The sequence below is a fragment of the Chiroxiphia lanceolata genome, chromosome 11 (assembly GCF_009829145.1).
Source record: "Chiroxiphia lanceolata isolate bChiLan1 chromosome 11, bChiLan1.pri, whole genome shotgun sequence".
Lineage (NCBI taxonomy): Eukaryota > Metazoa > Chordata > Aves > Passeriformes > Pipridae > Chiroxiphia > Chiroxiphia lanceolata.
In genome coordinates this window covers 26,314-47,443 of record NC_045647.1, presented here as the reverse complement: position 1 = coordinate 47,443, position 21,130 = coordinate 26,314, and the positions used below count along the sequence as shown (strand labels likewise).

Here is a 21,130-nt window from a genome sequence, read left to right as displayed (position 1 = left end):
ACACCTGAACAGTGTATCTTGGGTCACTTTTATGCACACAATTGCCTTTATGTTGAGAGGGTCTAACATTTCATTTACTAGTCGTACTCACTGTGGGAAAACTCCTGTCCTGAAGGAGTCCACCGTTTGCCTTTTTTTTCCTAGATGTGCTGGAGCATATCTTTACAAAGATAAAGATTTTGCAAAACAGATGTTGCTCACTGGTTTAGTGCTAATATTTGAGCTAATTGTGTGAAAATGATTGGGAAATAAGATTGTGTCTTCCATTCAGATGGATAGAGAGTTCTTAAAAATAAATTTCCAAAGGGATTTGTTGAGACTATCCCTGTACCTTCCTGCACCGGTGAAGAGTACTAGTTTGACTTAGTAAGAAAGACTGAATTGCAGTGCCAAAATCAGTAGCTCTGCTCACCTTGAGTTCTGGCTGTCCAAAGGACAGTTCTCTGCAGGCACAGCTCCACAGAGTTTGGCTTCCCGGCGCTGCTGAACAGGTCCTAGAATCCCACCTGACCGGAGGTTGCTTTCCACGCTTAGTCAGAAGTTCTGTGTAACCTCAGTTGAAATGTAAGACCTGCACAGTGACTTCTGCTCTCTGACTGGGGGACAGGCTGCTGGGTTTGGGTGAGGTTTCTCTTCTCCCGATGTTTTAAATGTTCTCAGAATCCACATGTAAATCTTTATCTACGGGAGAAAGCTCAAAATAAACAAAAGAGAGAGCAGCTGGAACACTTGTGGAAGGACATGGGCAGCGTGTGTGTGCAGGGCAGCACACTGGCAGGTACCTCCCCAGGAGGATCAAGTTTACTGCAGAAGTTTTCTGAAGAGTTTGCCTTGTGAAGTAGTACAGTGCTTCTTTGTCCTCACAGCAGAAGTGTGAAAGCAGCTCCCTGTTAGAGGAGCGGGGCTTTAGTTGCTGTGGGATTGGTCACACTTAGCTCTTCCTGTGTCAGTCACAGGTTTGGAAGAAACCCCGCTGAGAGTAGCTAAAGCAGTGGACCTACTAGAAATAATGAAATACTTTAGAAAAGGCGAAACAGTCAGCTCAGAATAGGAGAAAGCTCTGCTGTTGGCTGCGCTGTTCCTTAGATGAGGCGAGTAGGTGCTGATGGAGTCTGTCCTGTGTCTGGGATCCACAAGCAGCTTTCTGTCCCCTTAGAGCAGGTGTTCTGTCTGCACAGAAACACAGCAATGGAGTTGTCAGTGCACACGCTCCCTTACCTTTAGCAAGCTGGTTTGTCTACAGCCGTTTCTGTTCCCTTCAAGGACCTGATGCTTCTGCAATGGGTCCCTCTGAGCTAATTCTAACACGGGGAGCTCTCGATGAAGAGCAAGAAGACAGGGAGAGTGACGCTGATGGCATTGACCATGAAGGTAAGGGAATGAGGTCTAAAAGCTGCCTCTCAAGAAATCCCCTCTATATTTCATGACCTGGATGGACTGTAAGGAGAGCCTAGCAAACAAGCAAACATTCAGTCACCTGACGTGTCAGAATCTGTAGCAGAAGCTCCGCTGCAATGGTCAGTGCAGGGATATCACTCTGTAAGCTTTGTGAAAGTTCAATTGTAAATTTTCTATTCGAGTAATTAATAGGTGTATAACACACATAAACCAGAGAACTCGTTAGGCTTGGGGCATGCAGTGACCTCTGAACCTGATTGATGCACAGATGTGTCCATCATCTTTTTGGCCTTACAGTTTGTGGCCCTGGCTCTCTTCCCTTTTCCTGTGACTGTGGTCTTGGAGCAATCTTCTAAGTTGTTACAGTGTGATTTTTCTCTTATATAGCTCACAGACTTAATCTTCCTTCTTTCCCTGTTCCGCTGATGGGTAGGATCACTTATTTCCTTTGCCCTGTAATGTAGTTGAAGATGGAATAGACTTTCTATGTTGCTTTGGCTATCCTGATTCTAACTTTTTTTCAGAACCACAAGTAGAACAAGTACTGAAATGGCGCTGAACTTCGGCAGCAGCGAGGACTGCGCAGGAGAAGGAGGCTGGGCAGCGGGCCTGGGGCGGGCAGGGGGATGGGGGGGGGGGCGGGCACTTAAAGGATTTCGGCCGGGGAGCTGATCTCAGCCAGCACCCAGTCGGGGCAGTCTGAGTCCCCGTAGAAGCAGAACTGCTGCGTGGGGAGAGGCGGTCAGAGGCGCACTGCCGCTCTGCGTCCTGCCCGCTCCCCGCCGCCGACTCCCGGCCCACCAGGTCGCCGCTGCTCCCCGGTCCCCCATGCCGCACAGTCCGCCTTCGCGCCCCGGAAGCGCCCCGTGTGCCGGTGGGGGGCTCCCCGAGGGGCTCTGCAGGGGCCTTGGGGCCGGGACCCCGGGGGTACAGCCCGACCAAGGGGCGGGGCAGAGGACGGGGTCCCGGGGACGGGACCCGGGACGGCCACGGACCCGCGGGAAGGGCCCCTCCGACACGGCCCTAGTCCCTCCTCCCGACCACCCGAGCACCTCCCGCCACCCGCGGCCGCGGCCCCGGCCCCGGCCCCGCGGGCTCCAAGCCCCGCCAATCCGGGCCCGAGGCAGCGTCTGGCCCGCCAATCCCGGCCCGCCTTCCTCGGCGCCGTCCAATCACAGCCCGCCTTTTCAATCCGGCAGCGGTCCCGCAAGCTCTGCCCGCTCAGCCGCGGCGCGGCCCCTCCGCGCGGCCCCGTCCCCCCGTTCCCCTCAGGTGCCGCTGGGACCGCGGAAGGGCGGTGGGAGCTCCGCAATCACGTCCCGTCCGGGAGCTCTCCCAGGAGAAGGGGAGGGAGGCGGGGAGCGGGCGGGAGGGGCTCCGGGAGCGGGGCTAGCGGGGGTCTCGGGAAGCGGCGGGCGGGGATTGGCGGGGCTGGAACGGGGGGGCGGGGCTGTGCGGGCCGCGGGCTATAAATGGCGGGGAGGGGGCGCGGGGGGGGCAGTTCGGCGGCGGAGGTGGAAGCGGCGCTGGAGCGGCGGGAGCCGGGGCGAGATCGGCGGTGAGCTGGGGCGGGGCTCCCGCGGCTGCCGCTCCAGGCACGTAGCCTGGCTCGGGCACAGGGGCCGCTCTCTCCGGGAGGTTCTGGCTCCCGCCGTGCAGGTCCGATCCCGGCCCGCCACTCCCAGCCCGCTTTTCTCCGCTCCGTCCAATCGTAGCCCGCCCTTTCAATGGGGCCGCGGTCCCGTAAGCTGTGCCCGCTCAGCCGCGCCGCGGCGCGCCCCCCTTCCCCACGTTCCCCTCAGGCGCGGGTGCCACAGCTCCGCGCTCACGTCCCGTCTGGGAGTTCTTCCGGGAGGCGGGGAGGGGGCGGGAGCGGCGGCGGCCCTTTCAATGGGGCCGCGGTCGAGCAAGCTCTGCCCGCTCAGCTGCGGCGCGGAGCCGCCCCCCTCTCCACCTCGCCCCCCCGCGTTCCCCTCAGGCGCCGGTCTCGCCGCCTTTGCTTCGGGATCCGCCGGAGCCGCGCCTGCGCTGCCGCGGTGCCCGCAGGCGCTGTTGAAAGGGCGGGTGGCAGGCCCGCGGTCCCGTCCCGTCCCGGAGTTCTCCCGGCAGAAGGGGAGGGAGGCGGGGAGCGGGCGGAAGCGGAGCAGGCCCTGGGAGCGGGGCGTGAGGGGACAGCGGGATTCTTGGGGACGGGCAGGGCGGGAACGGGCAGGCGGGGATTGGCGGGGCCGGACGCTGCCGGACGCTGGGATTGGCTGGGCTGGCACGAGGGGGCGGGGCTGTGCGGGCCGCGGGCTATAAATGGCGGGGAGGGGGCGCGGGGGGGGGCAGTTCGGCGGCGGAGGTGGAAACGGCGCTGGAGCGGCGGGAGCCGGGGCGAGATCGGCGGTGAGCTGGGGCGGGGCTCCCGCGGCTGCCGCTCCAGGCACGTAGCCTGGCTCGGGCACAGGAGCCGCTCTCTCCGGGAGGTTCTGGTTCCCGCCGTGCAGGTCCGATCCCGGCCCGCCACTCCCAGCCCGCTTTTCTCCGCTCCGTCCGATCGTAGCCCGCCCTTTCAATGGGGCCGCGGTCCCGTAAGCTGTGCCCGCTCAGCCGCGCCGCGGCGCGCCCCCCTTCCCCACGTTCCCCTCAGGCGCGGGTGCCACAGCTCCGCGCTCACGTCCCGTCTGGGAGTTCTTCCGGGAGGCGGGGAGGGGGCGGGAGCGGCGGCGGCCCTTTCAATGGGGCCGCGGTCGAGCAAGCTCTGCCCGCTCAGCTGCGGCGCGGAGCCGCCCCCCTCTCCACCTCGCCCCCCCGCGTTCCCCTCAGGCGCCGGTCTCGCCGCCTTTGCTTCGGGATCCGCCGGAGCCGCGCCTGCGCTGCCGCGGTGCCCGCAGGCGCTGTTGAAAGGGCGGGTGGCAGGCCCGCGGTCCCGTCCCGTCCCGGAGTTCTCCCGGCAGAAGGGGAGGGAGGCGGGGAGCGGGCGGAAGCGGAGCAGGCCCTGGGAGCGGGGCGTGAGGGGACAGCGGGATTCTTGGGGACGGGCAGGGCGGGAACGGGCAGGCGGGGATTGGCGGGGCCGGACGCTGCCGGACGCTGGGATTGGCTGGGCTGGCACGAGGGGGGCGGGGCTGTGCGGGCCGCGGGCTATAAATGGCGGGGGGGGGGGGCGCCCTGGGGGCAGTTCGGCGGCGGGGCTGGGGGCGGCGCTGGAGCGGCGGGAGCCGGCCCGGGATCGGCGCGGCCGCCGGGCCGAGGAGCGGCGGTGAGCCAGGCTGGGACCCTCGCGGCTGCCGCTCCAGGGAGCGGTGGGGAGCCATGGGGCAGCACCCCCTCGGCTGCCGATCCCGGGGGGAGCCGGGGTCGGTCCCCCACAGCTGCCGAGGCAGGGCGTTGGGCAGGCGGTGTCCCGGGCAGCTGTGCCGGCCAGCTTTGGTCAGTGCTCAGGGGGGGAGCAGCCCATGCTCAGGGGTCCTCCCCCGAACCAGAAGGACTAGGATGCAGCCTCTCAGTGGGGCTGGTATTGAAAGTATTGTTACAAAGAAAAGTAATAAAAGATGTTTCATTCTATTATAATTTTATTTTACTTTTATTTTCATCTTTGACTACTTGATTGTTTATTCTATTGTTTTGTTGCTGTTCCCGTTGGGAACAGAGATATTTAAGTGAACGACAAAGACTGATTTGTGACCTTGTCAACAGCCCCGTCTGCAGAGATACTCAGGAGCAGATTTAGGCAGAGGCAGCAGAAAGCTGAGGAAGAGGCAGCAGAAAGCTGAGGAAGAGGCAGCAGAAAGCTGAGGAAGAGGCAGCAGAAAGCTGAGGAAGAGGCAGCAGAAAGCTGAGGCAGAGGCAGCAGAAAGCTGAGGCAGAGGCAGCAGAAAGATGAGAACCTGGAGCTCGGGCAGCAGAGCTGGTGGAGACATAAAGACGGTAGGACTGTGGGCAGAACAAGAGTGGGGCTGGATTAGGGAGCATGCACCTGGCATAATTACTGCAGGGATGGAGCTGGGATAAAAATAGTCAGACCTGGCCTGGAATGTGGGCTTGAGAGCTGGGGTGGAAAACTCAGACCTTTAACAAAAGAAAGCTGCTAGGATTGGAACGTGCAGCAGCTTTACCGGGAGCTGACAGCAGAGCTGTCAGAGAAATAAAGGTTGTGGGTCTGGGTATGGGATAGGGAGAGTGGTGCTCGGGAAGGGACTGCGGAGCAGGGATAGGGACTGTGGCACTGTAGCAGAAATCACTGTAGGATTGAGACAGGGACTGGCATCGTCGCTGAAATCCCTGTGTGGCTGTGGAACTGGGATTATAAATGGGAATGTGGACTGAGAGGCTGGGGCTGAAATGAGCATAGTGTTAGGATTGCATGTCTGGAGCTGGGAGGGTGTCTGGAGCTCAGATAGGGCCTGTCACTGAGAGGCTGGGGTAGGGATGGCTTCTGGGCTTGGAACTGTAACACTTGGGCAGTAATGACAGCAATCAGTGTGAGATAGGGCCTGTGGCACCGTTGCTGAAATCCCTGAGTGGCTGTGGGAAAGGGATTAAAGGGCGGGAATGTGGATTGGGTGGGTGGAGCTGAAATCACTGAGGGGCTGGGGTAGGGAGAGGGTTTGGGCTTGGGACAGTAACACTTGGGCAGTAAGGACAGCAATCCCTGTGAGATAGGGCCTCTGGTACCGTCGCTGAAGTGGCTGTGTGTCTGCTCTAGGGATTGATGGGCGGGAACATGGAGTGGGGGGGAAGAGCTGAAATGAGTCTAGGGCAGGGATCTGGACTTTGGAGTTGGGATGGGGTTTGTGGGGTTGGAGGAGCACCTGGGGGACTGGGATTGGGAGTGTGAGGCTGGAGCTGGAAAGTCACAGAGCTGGAGGCAAGATGAAGATCCTGCAGCGAGAACCTGGAGCAGCTTCCCGTGGCGGCGATGGCAAGATTTGGAGCTACTGCTGAGAGAGCAGAGCTGGCAGTGCAATAAAGCTTGTGGGTCTCGAGCTGAAATCACTGAGGGGCTGGGGTAGGGAGAGGGTTTGGGCTTGGGACAGTAACGCTTGGGCAGTAAGGACAGCAATCCCTGTGAGATAGGGCTGTGGCACCGTCGTTGAAATCCCTGTGTGGCAGTGGAGTTTGGATTATAATTGGGAATGTGGACTGAGAGGTTGAAGCTGAAATGAGCATAGTGGTAGGATTGCATCTGTGGAGCTGGGAGGGTGTCTGGAGCTCAGATAGGGCCTGTGGCACCGTTGCTGAAATCCCTGAGTGGCTGTGGGAAAGGGATTAAAGGGCGGGAATGTGGATTGGGTGGGTGGAGCTGAAATCACTGAGGGGCTGGGGTAGGGAGAGGGTTTGGGCTTGGGACAGTAACACTTGGGCAGTAAGGACAGCAATCCCTGTGAGATAGGGCCTCTGGTACCGTCGCTGAAGTGGCTGTGTGTCTGCTCTAGGGATTGATGGGCGGGAACATGGAGTGGGGGGGAAGAGCTGAAATGAGTCTAGGGCAGGGATCTGGACTTTGGAGTTGGGATGGGGTTTGTGGGGTTGGAGGAGCACCTGGGGGACTGGGATTGGGAGTGTGAGGCTGGAGCTGGAAAGTCACAGAGCTGGAGGCAAGATGAAGATCCTGCAGCGAGAACCTGGAGCAGCTTCCCGTGGCGGCGATGGCAAGATTTGGAGCTACTGCTGAGAGAGCAGAGCTGGCAGTGCAATAAAGCTTGTGGGTCTCGAGCTGAAATCACTGAGGGGCTGGGGTAGGGAGAGGGTTTGGGCTTGGGACAGTAACGCTTGGGCAGTAAGGACAGCAATCCCTGTGAGATAGGGCTGTGGCACCGTCGTTGAAATCCCTGTGTGGCAGTGGAGTTTGGATTATAATTGGGAATGTGGACTGAGAGGTTGAAGGTGAAATGAGCATAGTGGTAGGATTGCATCTGTGGAGCTGGGAGGGTGTCTGGAGCTCAGATAGGGCCTGTGGCACCGTTGCTGAAATCCCTGAGTGGCTGTGGGAAAGGGATTAAAGGGCGGGAATGTGGATTGGGTGGGTGGAGCTGAAATCACTGAGGGGCTGGGGTAGGGAGAGGGTTTGGGCTTGGGACAGTAACACTTGGGCAGTAAGGACAGCAATCCCTGTGAGATAGGGCTGTGGCACCGTCGTTGAAATCCCTGTGTGGCAGTGGAGTTTGGATTATAATTGGGAATGTGGACTGAGAGGTTGAAGGTGAAATGAGCATAGTGGTAGGATTGCATCTGTGGAGCTGGGAGGGTGTCTGGAGCTCAGATAGGGCCTGTGGCACCGTTGCTGAAATCCCTGAGTGGCTGTGGGAAAGGGATTAAAGGGCGGGAATGTGGATTGGGTGGGTAGAGCTGAAATCACTGAGGGGCTGGGGTAGGGAGAGGGTTTGGGCTTGGGACAGTAACACTTGGGCAGTAAGGACAGCAATCCCTGTGAGATAGGGCCTCTGGTACCGTCGCTGAAGTGGCTGTGTGTCTGCTCTAGGGATTGATGGGCGGGAACATGGAGTGGGGGGGAAGAGCTGAAATGAGTCTAGGGCAGGGATCTGGACTTTGGAGTTGGGATGGGGTTTGTGGGGTTGGAGGAGCACCTGGGGGAGTGGGATTGGGAGTGTGAGGCTGGAGCTGGAAAGTCACAGAGCTGGAGGCAAGATGAAGATCCTGCAGCGAGAACCTGGAGCAGCTTCCCGTGGCGGCGATGGCAAGATTTGGAGCTACTGCTGAGTGAGCAGAGCTGGCAGTGCAATAAAGCTTGTGGGTCTCGAGCTGAAATCACTGAGGGGCTGGGGTAGGGAGAGGGTTTGGGCTTGGGACAGTAACGCTTGGGCAGTAAGGACAGCAATCCCTGTGAGATAGGGCTGTGGCACCGTCGTTGAAATCCCTGTGTGGCAGTGGAGTTTGGATTATAATTGGGAATGTGGACTGAGAGGTTGAAGGTGAAATGAGCATAGTGGTAGGATTGCATCTGTGGAGCTGGGAGGGTGTCTGGAGCTCAGATAGGGCCTGTGGCACCGTTGCTGAAATCCCTGAGTGGCTGTGGGAAAGGGATTAAAGGGCGGGAATGTGGATTGGGTGGGTGGAGCTGAAATCACTGAGGGGCTGGGGTAGGGAGAGGGTTTGGGCTTGGGACAGTAACACTTGGGCAGTAAGGACAGCAATCCCTGTGAGATAGGGCTGTGGCACCGTCGTTGAAATCCCTGTGTGGCAGTGGAGTTTGGATTATAATTGGGAATGTGGACTGAGAGGTTGAAGCTGAAATCAGCATAGTGGTAGGATTGCATCTGTGGAGCTGGGAGGGTGTCTGGAGCTCAGATAGGGCCTGTGGCACCGTTGCGGAAATCCCTGAGTGGCTGTGGGAAAGGGATTAAAGGGCGGGAATGTGGATTGGGTGGGTAGAGCTGAAATCACTGAGGGGCTGGGGTAGGGAGAGGGTTTGGGCTTGGGACAGTAACACTTGGGCAGTAAGGACAGCAATCCCTGTGAGATAGGGCCTCTGGTACCGTCGCTGAAGTGGCTGTGTGTCTGCTCTAGGGATTGATGGGCGGGAACATGGAGTGGGGGGGAAGAGCTGAAATGAGTCTAGGGCAGGGATCTGGACTTTGGAGTTGGGATGGGGTTTGTGGGGTTGGAGGAGCACCTGGGGGACTGGGATTGGGAGTGTGAGGCTGGAGCTGGAAAGTCACAGAGCTGGAGGCAAGATGAAGATCCTGCAGCGAGAACCTGGAGCAGCTTCCCGTGGCGGCGATGGCAAGATTTGGAGCTACTGCTGAGAGAGCAGAGCTGGCAGTGCAATAAAGCTTGTGGGTCTCGAGCTGAAATCACTGAGGGGCTGGGGTAGGGAGAGGGTTTGGGCTTGGGACAGTAACGCTTGGGCAGTAAGGACAGCAATCCCTGTGAGATAGGGCTGTGGCACCGTCGTTGAAATCCCTGTGTGGCAGTGGAGTTTGGATTATAATTGGGAATGTGGACTGAGAGGTTGAAGGTGAAATGAGCATAGTGGTAGGATTGCATCTGTGGAGCTGGGAGGGTGTCTGGAGCTCAGATAGGGCCTGTGGCACCGTTGCTGAAATCCCTGAGTGGCTGTGGGAAAGGGATTAAAGGGCGGGAATGTGGATTGGGTGGGTGGAGCTGAAATCACTGAGGGGCTGGGGTAGGGAGAGGGTTTGGGCTTGGGACAGTAACACTTGGGCAGTAAGGACAGCAATCCCTGTGAGATAGGGCCTCTGGTACCGTCGCTGAAGTGGCTGTGTGTCTGCTCTAGGGATTGATGGGCGGGAACATGGAGTGGGGGGGAAGAGCTGAAATGAGTCTAGGGCAGGGATCTGGACTTTGGAGTTGGGATGGGGTTTGTGGAGTTGGAGGAGCACCTGGGGGACTGGGATTGGGAGTGTGAGGCTGGAGCTGGAAAGTCACAGAGCTGGAGGCAAGATGAAGATCCTGCAGCGAGAACCTGGAGCAGCTTCCCGTGGCGGCGATGGCAAGATTTGGAGCTACTGCTGAGAGAGCAGAGCTGGCAGTGCAATAAAGCTTGTGGGTCTCGAGCTGAAATCACTGAGGGGCTGGGGTAGGGAGAGGGTTTGGGCTTGGGACAGTAACACTTGGGCAGTAAGGACAGCAATCCCTGTGAGATAGGGCTGTGGCACCGTCGTTGAAATCCCTGTGTGGCAGTGGAGTTTGGATTATAATTGGGAATGTGGACTGAGAGGTTGAAGGTGAAATGAGCATAGTGGTAGGATTGCATCTGTGGAGCTGGGAGGGTGTCTGGAGCTCAGATAGGGCCTGTGGCACCGTTGCTGAAATCCCTGAGTGGCTGTGGGAAAGGGATTAAAGGGCGGGAATGTGGATTGGGTGGGTGGAGCTGAAATCACTGAGGGGCTGGGGTAGGGAGAGGGTTTGGGCTTGGGACAGTAACACTTGGGCAGTAAGGACAGCAATCCCTGTGAGATAGGGCTGTGGCACCGTCGTTGAAATCCCTGTGTGGCAGTGGAGTTTGGATTATAATTGGGAATGTGGACTGAGAGGTTGAAGCTGAAATCAGCATAGTGGTAGGATTGCATCTGTGGAGCTGGGAGGGTGTCTGGAGCTCAGATAGGGCCTGTGGCACCGTTGCTGAAATCCCTGAGTGGCTGTGGGAAAGGGATTAAAGGGCGGGAATGTGGATTGGGTGGGTAGAGCTGAAATCACTGAGGGGCTGGGGTAGGGAGAGGGTTTGGGCTTGGGACAGTAACACTTGGGCAGTAAGGACAGCAATCCCTGTGAGATAGGGCCTCTGGTACCGTCGCTGAAGTGGCTGTGTGTCTGCTCTAGGGATTGATGGGCGGGAACATGGAGTGGGGGGGAAGAGCTGAAATGAGTCTAGGGCAGGGATCTGGACTTTGGAGTTGGGACGGGGTTTGTGGGGTTGGAGGAGCACCTGGGGGACTGGGATTGGGAGTGTGAGGCTGGAGCTGGAAAGTCACAGAGCTGGAGGCAAGATGAAGATCCTGCAGCGAGAACCTGGAGCAGCTTCCCGTGGCGGCGATGGCAAGATTTGGAGCTACTGCTGAGAGAGCAGAGCTGGCAGTGCAATAAAGCTTGTGGGTCTCGAGCTGAAATCACTGAGGGGCTGGGGTAGGGAGAGGGTTTGGGCTTGGGACAGTAACGCTTGGGCAGTAAGGACAGCAATCCCTGTGAGATAGGGCTGTGGCACCGTCGTTGAAATCCCTGTGTGGCAGTGGAGTTTGGATTATAATTGGGAATGTGGACTGAGAGGTTGAAGGTGAAATGAGCATAGTGGTAGGATTGCATCTGTGGAGCTGGGAGGGTGTCTGGAGCTCAGATAGGGCCTGTGGCACCGTTGCTGAAATCCCTGAGTGGCTGTGGGAAAGGGATTAAAGGGCGGGAATGTGGATTGGGTGGGTGGAGCTGAAATCACTGAGGGGCTGGGGTAGGGAGAGGGTTTGGGCTTGGGACAGTAACACTTGGGCAGTAAGGACAGCAATCCCTGTGAGATAGGGCTGTGGCACCGTCGTTGAAATCCCTGTGTGGCAGTGGAGTTTGGATTATAATTGGGAATGTGGACTGAGAGGTTGAAGGTGAAATGAGCATAGTGGTAGGATTGCATCTGTGGAGCTGGGAGGGTGTCTGGAGCTCAGATAGGGCCTGTGGCACCGTTGCTGAAATCCCTGAGTGGCTGTGGGAAAGGGATTAAAGGGCGGGAATGTGGATTGGGTGGGTAGAGCTGAAATCACTGAGGGGCTGGGGTAGGGAGAGGGTTTGGGCTTGGGACAGTAACACTTGGGCAGTAAGGACAGCAATCCCTGTGAGATAGGGCCTCTGGTACCGTCGCTGAAGTGGCTGTGTGTCTGCTCTAGGGATTGATGGGCGGGAACATGGAGTGGGGGGGAAGAGCTGAAATGAGTCTAGGGCAGGGATCTGGACTTTGGAGTTGGGATGGGGTTTGTGGGGTTGGAGGAGCACCTGGGGGACTGGGATTGGGAGTGTGAGGCTGGAGCTGGAAAGTCACAGAGCTGGAGGCAAGATGAAGATCCTGCAGCGAGAACCTGGAGCAGCTTCCCGTGGCGGCGATGGCAAGATTTGGAGCTACTGCTGAGAGAGCAGAGCTGGCAGTGCAATAAAGCTTGTGGGTCTCGAGCTGAAATCACTGAGGGGCTGGGGTAGGGAGAGGGTTTGGGCTTGGGACAGTAACGCTTGGGCAGTAAGGACAGCAATCCCTGTGAGATAGGGCTGTGGCACCGTCGTTGAAATCCCTGTGTGGCAGTGGAGTTTGGATTATAATTGGGAATGTGGACTGAGAGGTTGAAGGTGAAATGAGCATAGTGGTAGGATTGCATCTGTGGAGCTGGGAGGGTGTCTGGAGCTCAGATAGGGCCTGTGGCACCGTTGCTGAAATCCCTGAGTGGCTGTGGGAAAGGGATTAAAGGGCGGGAATGTGGATTGGGTGGGTGGAGCTGAAATCACTGAGGGGCTGGGGTAGGGAGAGGGTTTGGGCTTGGGACAGTAACACTTGGGCAGTAAGGACAGCAATCCCTGTGAGATAGGGCCTCTGGTACCGTCGCTGAAGTGGCTGTGTGTCTGCTCTAGGGATTGATGGGCGGGAACATGGAGTGGGGGGGAAGAGCTGAAATGAGTCTAGGGCAGGGATCTGGACTTTGGAGTTGGGATGGGGTTTGTGGGGTTGGAGGAGCACCTGGGGGACTGGGATTGGGAGTGTGAGGCTGGAGCTGGAAAGTCACAGAGCTGGAGGCAAGATGAAGATCCTGCAGCGAGAACCTGGAGCAGCTTCCCGTGGCGGCGATGGCAAGATTTGGAGCTACTGCTGAGAGAGCAGAGCTGGCAGTGCAATAAAGCTTGTGGGTCTCGAGCTGAAATCACTGAGGGGCTGGGGTAGGGAGAGGGTTTGGGCTTGGGACAGTAACGCTTGGGCAGTAAGGACAGCAATCCCTGTGAGATAGGGCTGTGGCACCGTCGTTGAAATCCCTGTGTGGCAGTGGAGTTTGGATTATAATTGGGAATGTGGACTGAGAGGTTGAAGGTGAAATGAGCATAGTGGTAGGATTGCATCTGTGGAGCTGGGAGGGTGTCTGGAGCTCAGATAGGGCCTGTGGCACCGTTGCTGAAATCCCTGAGTGGCTGTGGGAAAGGGATTAAAGGGCGGGAATGTGGATTGGGTGGGTGGAGCTGAAATCACTGAGGGGCTGGGGTAGGGAGAGGGTTTGGGCTTGGGACAGTAACACTTGGGCAGTAAGGACAGCAATCCCTGTGAGATAGGGCCTCTGGTACCGTCGCTGAAGTGGCTGTGTGTCTGCTCTAGGGATTGATGGGCGGGAACATGGAGTGGGGGGGAAGAGCTGAAATGAGTCTAGGGCAGGGATCTGGACTTTGGAGTTGGGATGGGGTTTGTGGGGTTGGAGGAGCACCTGGGGGACTGGGATTGGGAGTGTGAGGCTGGAGCTGGAAAGTCACAGAGCTGGAGGCAAGATGAAGATCCTGCAGCGAGAACCTGGAGCAGCTTCCCGTGGCGGCGATGGCAAGATTTGGAGCTACTGCTGAGAGAGCAGAGCTGGCAGTGCAATAAAGCTTGTGGGTCTCGAGCTGAAATCACTGAGGGGCTGGGGTAGGGAGAGGGTTTGGGCTTGGGACAGTAACGCTTGGGCAGTAAGGACAGCAATCCCTGTGAGATAGGGCTGTGGCACCGTCGTTGAAATCCCTGTGTGGCAGTGGAGTTTGGATTATAATTGGGAATGTGGACTGAGAGGTTGAAGGTGAAATGAGCATAGTGGTAGGATTGCATCTGTGGAGCTGGGAGGGTGTCTGGAGCTCAGATAGGGCCTGTGGCACCGTTGCGGAAATCCCTGAGTGGCTGTGGGAAAGGGATTAAAGGGCGGGAATGTGGATTGGGTGGGTGGAGCTGAAATCACTGAGGGGCTGGGGTAGGGAGAGGGATTGGGCTTGGGACAGTAACACTTGGGCAGTAAGGACAGCAATCCCTGTGAGATAGGGCCTCTGGTACCGTCGCTGAAGTGGCTGTGTGTCTGCTCTAGGGATTGATGGGCGGGAACATGGAGTGGGGGGGAAGAGCTGAAATGAGTCTAGGGCAGGGATCTGGACTTTGGAGTTGGGATGGGGTTTGTGGGGTTGGAGGAGCACCTGGGGGACTGGGATTGGGAGTGTGAGGCTGGAGCTGGAAAGTCACAGAGCTGGAGGCAAGATGAAGATCCTGCAGCGAGAACCTGGAGCAGCTTCCCGTGGCGGCGATGGCAAGATTTGGAGCTACTGCTGAGAGAGCAGAGCTGGCAGTGCAATAAAGCTTGTGGGTCTCGAGCTGAAATCACTGAGGGGCTGGGGTAGGGAGAGGGTTTGGGCTTGGGACAGTAACGCTTGGGCAGTAAGGACAGCAATCCCTGTGAGATAGGGCTGTGGCACCGTCGTTGAAATCCCTGTGTGGCAGTGGAGTTTGGATTATAATTGGGAATGTGGACTGAGAGGTTGAAGGTGAAATGAGCATAGTGGTAGGATTGCATCTGTGGAGCTGGGAGGGTGTCTGGAGCTCAGATAGGGCCTGTGGCACCGTTGCGGAAATCCCTGAGTGGCTGTGGGAAAGGGATTAAAGGGCGGGAATGTGGATTGGGTGGGTGGAGCTGAAATCACTGAGGGGCTGGGGTAGGGAGAGGGATTGGGCTTGGGACAGTAACACTTGGGCAGTAAGGACAGCAATCCCTGTGAGATAGGGCCTCTGGTACCGTCGCTGAAGTGGCTGTGTGTCTGCTATAGGGATTGATGGGCGGGAACATGGAGTGGGGGGGAAGAGCTGAAATGAGTCTAGGGCAGGGATCTGGACTTTGGAGTTGGGATGGGGCTTGTGGGGTTGGAGGAGCACCTGGGGGACTGGGATTGGGAGTGTGAGGCTGGAGCTGGAAAGTCACAGAGCTGGAGCCAAGATGAAGATCCTGCAGCGAGAACCTGGAGCAGCTTCCCGTGGCGGCGATGGCAAGATTTGGAGCTACTGCTGAGAGAGCAGAGCTGGCAGTGCAATAAAGCTTGTGGGTCTCGAGCTGAAATCACTGAGGGGCTGGGATAGAGCTGGGGGTTAGGATATGGACTGGATACTTTGGTCAGGGACTGTTGGTTTTGAGTAGAAATTACTGTGGGATTTTGATTGTATTTTTGTGCACTCTGGGAAGTCTAGTAATTCTATTGCAAGCCATGGGAGGGAACTGGGAGTACTGGGTGGAGTCAGCTGTTCTATGGAGAAGGCCCAGGTGTTAACAATGAGCGGGAGGAGGGGCCAGGGCTTGGGCTGAGGCCCCTCGGCTGTTGTTCGGGCTCAGGAGCTGTAGCAGGACTTCTTAGACTGTGACTCAGGTGAGTCTGTTTCAATTTCACCTTTCCAGTCCCTTCCCACTGTCCCCAGTCCCTCCCCACTGTCCCCAGTCCCTCCTGAGTCCCTCTCAGTTTCTCCCCAGTGCCCCAAACCCCATCCCAGTGCAGCCAGTCCCCTCCCTGTTCCTTCCCCAGTGCCTCCACTCCTTCCCAATTGCTCCCCCTGCACCCCAGTCCCATCCCAGTCCATCCCTAGTACCCTCAGTCCAACCAAGCTCCCTGCACAGTTCCCTCCAGAACCTCCCCAGTGCTCCCAGTCCTTCCAAAGTTGCCTCAAACCCACTGCAGTCCCTCCCCAGTGCCCTCAATCCCATCCCAGTTCCCTCCCCAGTGATCCCACTTGCTCCCAAGTGTCCCCAGTGCAGCCCAGTCCCAACCCAGTGCCCCTGGTACCTCCCCAGTGCCCTCAGTGCCATCCTAGTTCTCTCAGTCCCATCCAAGTGCCTCCAGTCCTTCCCCACTGCATCCCAGTGCTCCTAGTCCCTCCCAAGTGCATTCAAGTGCCGTCATCAGTGCCCCCAGTCCCTCCCCAGTCCCATCCCAGTCCATCATAAATGATTCCTAGTCCTCCCCCAGTGCTTCCAATCGAATCCCAGTCCCTCCCCAGTCCTTTCCCAGTACATCTGCACCCCATCCCAGTGCTCCCGGTCCCTCCCCAGAGATTCTCAGGCCCGGCCCAGGCACGCTCCCCAGTCCCCTCCCCAGTCCTCTCACAGTCCCCTTGCAGTCCCTTCCCAGTCCTATCCCAGTCCCTGCACTCCCTTTCCCAGTGCTCCCAGTCCCATCCCACTTCCCTCCCCAGTGACCTCAGTCCCATCCCTGTGCCCACCCAGCACATCTCAGTCCCGTCCCGGTGCCTGTAGTCCCACTGTCCCCAATCCCTCCCCAATGACCCCTGTCCCCTCCCAGTTCCCCCAGTCCCTCCCCTGAGAATCCCAGTTGCAGTCCAGTGCCCCCAGTGCCAGCCCACTTCTCCCCAGTCCATCTCCAGTGCCCTCAGTCCCATCCCAGTCCCTCCCTACTACCCCCAGTCCCTCTCCAGTGCCCCTAGTCTCAGCCCAGTGCCCCTAGTCGCACCCACTGCAATCCAACTCCCTTGAAGTGTCTCCAGTCCCATCCCAGTCCCTCCCCACTGCCCCCAGTCCCTCCCCAGTGCCTTGGGCTCCTTTTCCCTGTGCATCCCATTCCCATCCCAGTCGCTTCCCAGTCCCTCCCTGCTCCCTCCCCCGTTCCCCCAGTCCTAGCCCAGTGCCACCAGTGCTCCCAGTCCCACCCCAGTGCCCCCCCCTCTCATCCCAGTCCCTTCCCACTTCTCTCAGTGCGAGCCAGCGCACCCATTCCTTCCCAAGTGTCCTCCTGCAGTGCAACCCGGTCCTTCCCCAGTTCGCCCAGTCCCTTCCCACTGCCCCCAGTCCCATCCCAAGTCCCTCCCTGGTGATCCCAGTCCCATCCCAGTGGTGCCCCAGTGTGTCCTAGTGCCTCCCCAGTGCCTCTCAGTCCTATCCCAGTGCCTCCAGTCCCTCCCCAGAGAATCCCAGGCCCAGCTCAGTTCCCCCAAGTGTCCCCAGGGCCTCTCCAGTGCCCTCAGTCCCGGCCCAGTCCCTCCCCAGCGCATCTCACTCCTATCCCAGTGCCGCCAGTCCCACGGTCCCCAGTCCCTCCCCAATGACCCCCAGTCCCATCCCAGTGCTCCCAGTCCCTCCCCCCTGGCGAAAATCTCAGTCCCACCCCAGTGTCCCCACTCCCAGACCAAATCCCCCCAGTCCCTCTCCAGTGTCCCCAGTCCCATCCCCATCCCTCCCCGCTGTCCCCAGTCCCTCCCAGTGCATCCCAGTCCTTTTCCCCGATGCATCCCCCTCCCTCCCTAGAACATCCAAGTCCCAGCCCAGGTCCTTCCCCAGTGCCCCTGACCCATCCCCATCCCTCCCGTGACCTCAGTCCCTCCCCAGGGCATCCCGCTTCTTTTCCCCTGTGCATCCCAGGTCCATCCCAGGCCCACTCCCCAGTCCTGTCACAGTCCCCTTGCAGTCCCTCCCCAGTCCGATGACAGTCCCTGCAGTGGCTTTCCCGTTGCTCCCAGTCCCTCCCCAGTGCATTCCGCTCCTTTCTCCCAGTACCATCCCAGTACCATCCCAGTTCCCTTCCCAGCCCCTCGCAGTCCCTCCCTGCTCCCTCCCCACTTCCCCCAGTCCTAGCCCAGTGCCACCTGTGCTCCCAGTCCCACCCCAGTGCCCCCACTCTCATCCCAGTCTCTCCCCACTTCCCCCACTGCAACCCACCACCTCCTTTCCCTCCCAAGTGTCCTCCTGCAGTGCCACCCAGACCTTCCCCAGTTTGCCTAGTCCCATCCCAGTCCCTCCTAAGTGATTCCCAGTCCCTCCCCAGTCCCTTCCCAGTACAACTGCATCCCATCCCAGTCACACCAGTCCCATCCCAGTGCTCCCGGTCCCTCCCCAGAGATTCTCAGGCCCGGCCCAGGCACGCTCTCCAGTCCCCTCCCCAGTCCTCTCACAGTCCCCTTGCAGTCCCTTCCCAGTCCTATCCCAGTCCCTGCACTCCCTTTCCCAGTGCCACCAGTCCCACCCCAGTTCCCTCCCCAGTGACCTCAGTCCCATCCCAGTCCCTCCCCACTGCCCGCAGTCCCTCCCCAGTGCCTTGGGCTCCTTTTCCCTGTGCATCCCATTCCCATCCCAGTCGCTTCCCAGTCCCTCCCTGCTCCCTCCCCCGTTCCCCCAGTCCTAGCCCAGTGCCACCAGTGCTCCCAGTCCCACCCCAGTGCCCCCCCCTCTCATCCCAGTCCCTTCCCACTTCTCTCAGTGCGAGCCAGCGCACCCATTCCTTCCCAAGTGTCCTCCTGCAGTGCAACCCGGTCCTTCCCCAGTTCGCCCAGTCCCATCCCAGTCCCTTCCCACTGCCCCCAGTCCCATCCCAAGTCCCTCCCCGGTGATCCCAGTCCCATCCCAGTGGTGCCCCAGTGTGTCCTAGTGCCTCCCCAGTGCCTCTCAGTCTTATCCCTGTGCCTCCAGTCCCTCCCCAGAGAATCCCAGGCCCAGCTCAGTTCCCCCAAGTGCCCCCAGTCCCTCTCCAGTGTCCCCAGTCCCATCCCCATCCCTCCCCGCTGCCCCCAGTCTCTCCCAGTGCATCCCAGTCCTTTTCCCCGATGCATCCCCCTCCCTCCCTAGAACATCCAAGTCCCAGCCCAGGTCCTTCCCCAGTGCCCGTGACCCATCCCCATCCCTCCCGTGACCTCAGTCCCTCCCCAGGGCATCCCGCTTCTTTTCCCCTGTGCATCCCAGGTCCATCCCAGGCCCGCTCCCCAGTCCTGTCACAGTCCCCTTGCAGTCCCTCCCCAGTCCGATGACAGTCCCTGCAGTGGCTTTCCCGTTGCTCCCAGTTCCCTTCCCAGTGCATTCCGCTCCTTTCTCCCAGTACCATCCCAGTTCCCTTCCCAGCCCCCTCGCAGTCCCTCCCTGCTCCCTCCCCACTTCCCCCAGTCCTAGCCCAGTGCCACCTGTGCTCCCAGTCCCACCCCAGTGCCCCCACTCTCATCCCAGTCTCTCCCCACTTCCCCCACTGCAACCCACCACCTCCTTTCCCTCCCAAGTGTCCTCCTGCAGTGCCACCCAGACCTTCCACAGTTTGCCTAGCCCCATCCCAGTCCCTCCTAAGTGATTCCCAGTCCCTCCCCAGTCCCTTCCCAGTACAACTGCATCCCATCCCAGTCACACCAGTCCCATCCCAGTGCTCCCGGTCCCTCCCCAGAGATTCTCAGGCCCGGCCCAGGCACGCTCTCCAGTCCCCTCCCCAGTCCTCTCACAGTCCCCTTGCAGTCCCTTCCCAGTCCTATCCCAGTCCCTGCACTCCCTTTCCCAGTGCTCCCAGTCCCATCCCACTTCCCTCCCCAGTGACCTCAGTCCCATCCCTGTGCCCACCCAGCGCATCTCAGTCCCATCCCAGTGCCTGTAGTCCCACTGTCCCCAATCCCTCCCCAATGACCCCTGTCCCCTCCCAGTTCCCCCAGTCCCTCCCCCGAGAATCCCAGTTGCAGTCCAGTGCCCCAGTGCCAGCCCACTTCTCCCCAAGTCCATCTCCAGTGCCCTCAGTCCCATCCCAGTCCCTCCCTACTACCCCCAGTCCCTCCCAGTGCATGCCAGTCCTTTTCCCTGACGCAAGAGGCACAGGGGGCATGAAATCCCTCAGCTGCACTGAGGTTCTACAATTCAGTTGTTCTAAATTAGCTAATTTTCTTGGTGAGCAATTTGAGTTGTTAGACAGCACAGACTGCAGAAGCATTTTTTGTTGAACTGATTGGGTTTTACTTTATTTTAAAGCTCTCCTAAAAACTCTACACCGGCGTGTGTTTGCTGCACCTGCACTGGGGGCTGCAGGGAGAAGCAGCTGGGGGGGGGTTTGCTCTCTGCCCCTTTCCCACCTTCCCCTCGGTTCCCTGGGACTCCAGGGAATCCCAGCTCCCCTTGGCTTCTCCGGGGGCCTCGTGGCAGGCTTTCTAAGTGTGACCCTGAGATTTTCTCGTCTTGGAACTGATTGCTGTTTCAGGGCATGGCTCACCGGGCAGTCTGTCTTTTAACACTTCCTGGGGCAGGAGAATTGCAGCAGAAGAATTGCCACCAGAGGAAATACCTCAGAGGGGCTTCCCTCCGGATAAGCCCTGAATATGGCCAAGAGGTTTCAGCCGGGAGAAAGGAGCTGTGGAAGAAAACCAGCCTAAAAATAGCCAGTGGGGATCAGCAGGTTTTCCAGCCAAGAAAAACAAGGAGAGAGATGAGGGAATCTGGTTCCAATTCCTAAGGATTTGGTGGGTGTAGGAATGATTTCTGTGTGTTTTCCAGTCCCTTTTGATTCCTGAGATGATTTTAAAATGATGGCTTTAGCAATCAACTAAATTGGAGATGTTGTTTTTGAGAGGAAATGATGCCAAATAAATGCAGAGTTTTGGGTCAGTTTTTGGGATGATTTGGGTCAGTTTTTGGGGGCAGTTTTGGGTCATTTTTTGGGGTGATTTGGGTCAGCTTTTGGGATGATTTGGGTCAGTTTTTGGGGTCAGTTTTGGGTCAGTTTTTGGGGTGATTTGGGTGGGGTTTGGGTCAATTTTTGGGGAGCACTGGGTGTTACTGGGGTGCACTGGGAGAGGAGAATAAAAAATAAACGAAATAAAAAAGGAAACATAAAATACAAAAGAAAAATAAAAAAAAATTAAAAGCAAATAATCTAAAAAGGAAATGAAATGAAAATGAAATAAAAGAGGAAAAAAAAAAAAAAAGAAACCCCTTCTTGGGCACCCCGTTTCCTCTCCTCCCCCCCCCGAACCGTAAATTTAGGGTCATTTTAGGGTCAGTTTTTGGGGAGATTTGTGTCAGTTTTCGGTTATTTTTTGGGGAGATTTGGGTCAGTTTCTGGTCATTTTTGGGGGAGATTTTGGTGAGTTCTGGGTCATTTTTTGGGGAGATTTGAGTCAGTTTTGGACCATTTTCTGGGGAGATTTGGGTGAGTTTGGGGTCATTTTTTGGGGATATTTGGGTCAGTTTCTGGTCATTTTTTGTTGAGGTTTGTGTCAGTTTCTGGTCAGTTTTTGAGGTGATTTTGGTCAGTTTTGGGTCATTTTTTAGGGAGATCTGTGTGAGTTTCTGGTCATTTTTTGGGGTGATTTGGGAGAGTTTCTGGTCATTTTTTGGGGTGATTTGGGTCAGTTTGGGGTCATTTTTTGAGGTAATTTGGGTCAGTTTCAGGTCATTTTTTGGGAAGATTTGGTTGAGTTTTGGGTCATTTTTTGAGGAGACTTGAGTCAGTTTTTGGGGCATTTTTCGGGGTGTTTTGGGTCAGTTTCTGGTCATTTTCTGGTCATTTTTTG

General features: G+C 57.9%; 1 protein-coding gene and 1 long non-coding RNA gene across 2 annotated transcripts; both read left to right on the top strand.

Annotated features, from left to right (window-relative positions):
* Positions 1–350: 350 nt before the first annotated feature.
* LOC116792181 lies at positions 351–1,899 on the top strand. Its single transcript, XR_004359021.1, has 2 exons — positions 351–778; positions 1,264–1,899. It is a non-coding gene; the product is annotated as an uncharacterized LOC116792181 (long non-coding RNA).
* Positions 1,900–2,226: 327 nt separating this feature from the next.
* LOC116792381 (collagen alpha-1(I) chain-like) lies at positions 2,227–4,646 on the top strand. The gene is made up of 2 exons (XM_032699287.1): positions 2,227–3,057; positions 3,114–4,646. Exons 1-2 carry the CDS (start codon positions 2,227–2,229, stop codon positions 4,644–4,646), a joined length of 2,364 nt encoding a protein of 787 aa, XP_032555178.1.
* The last annotated feature ends 16,484 nt before the right edge of the window (positions 4,647–21,130 follow it).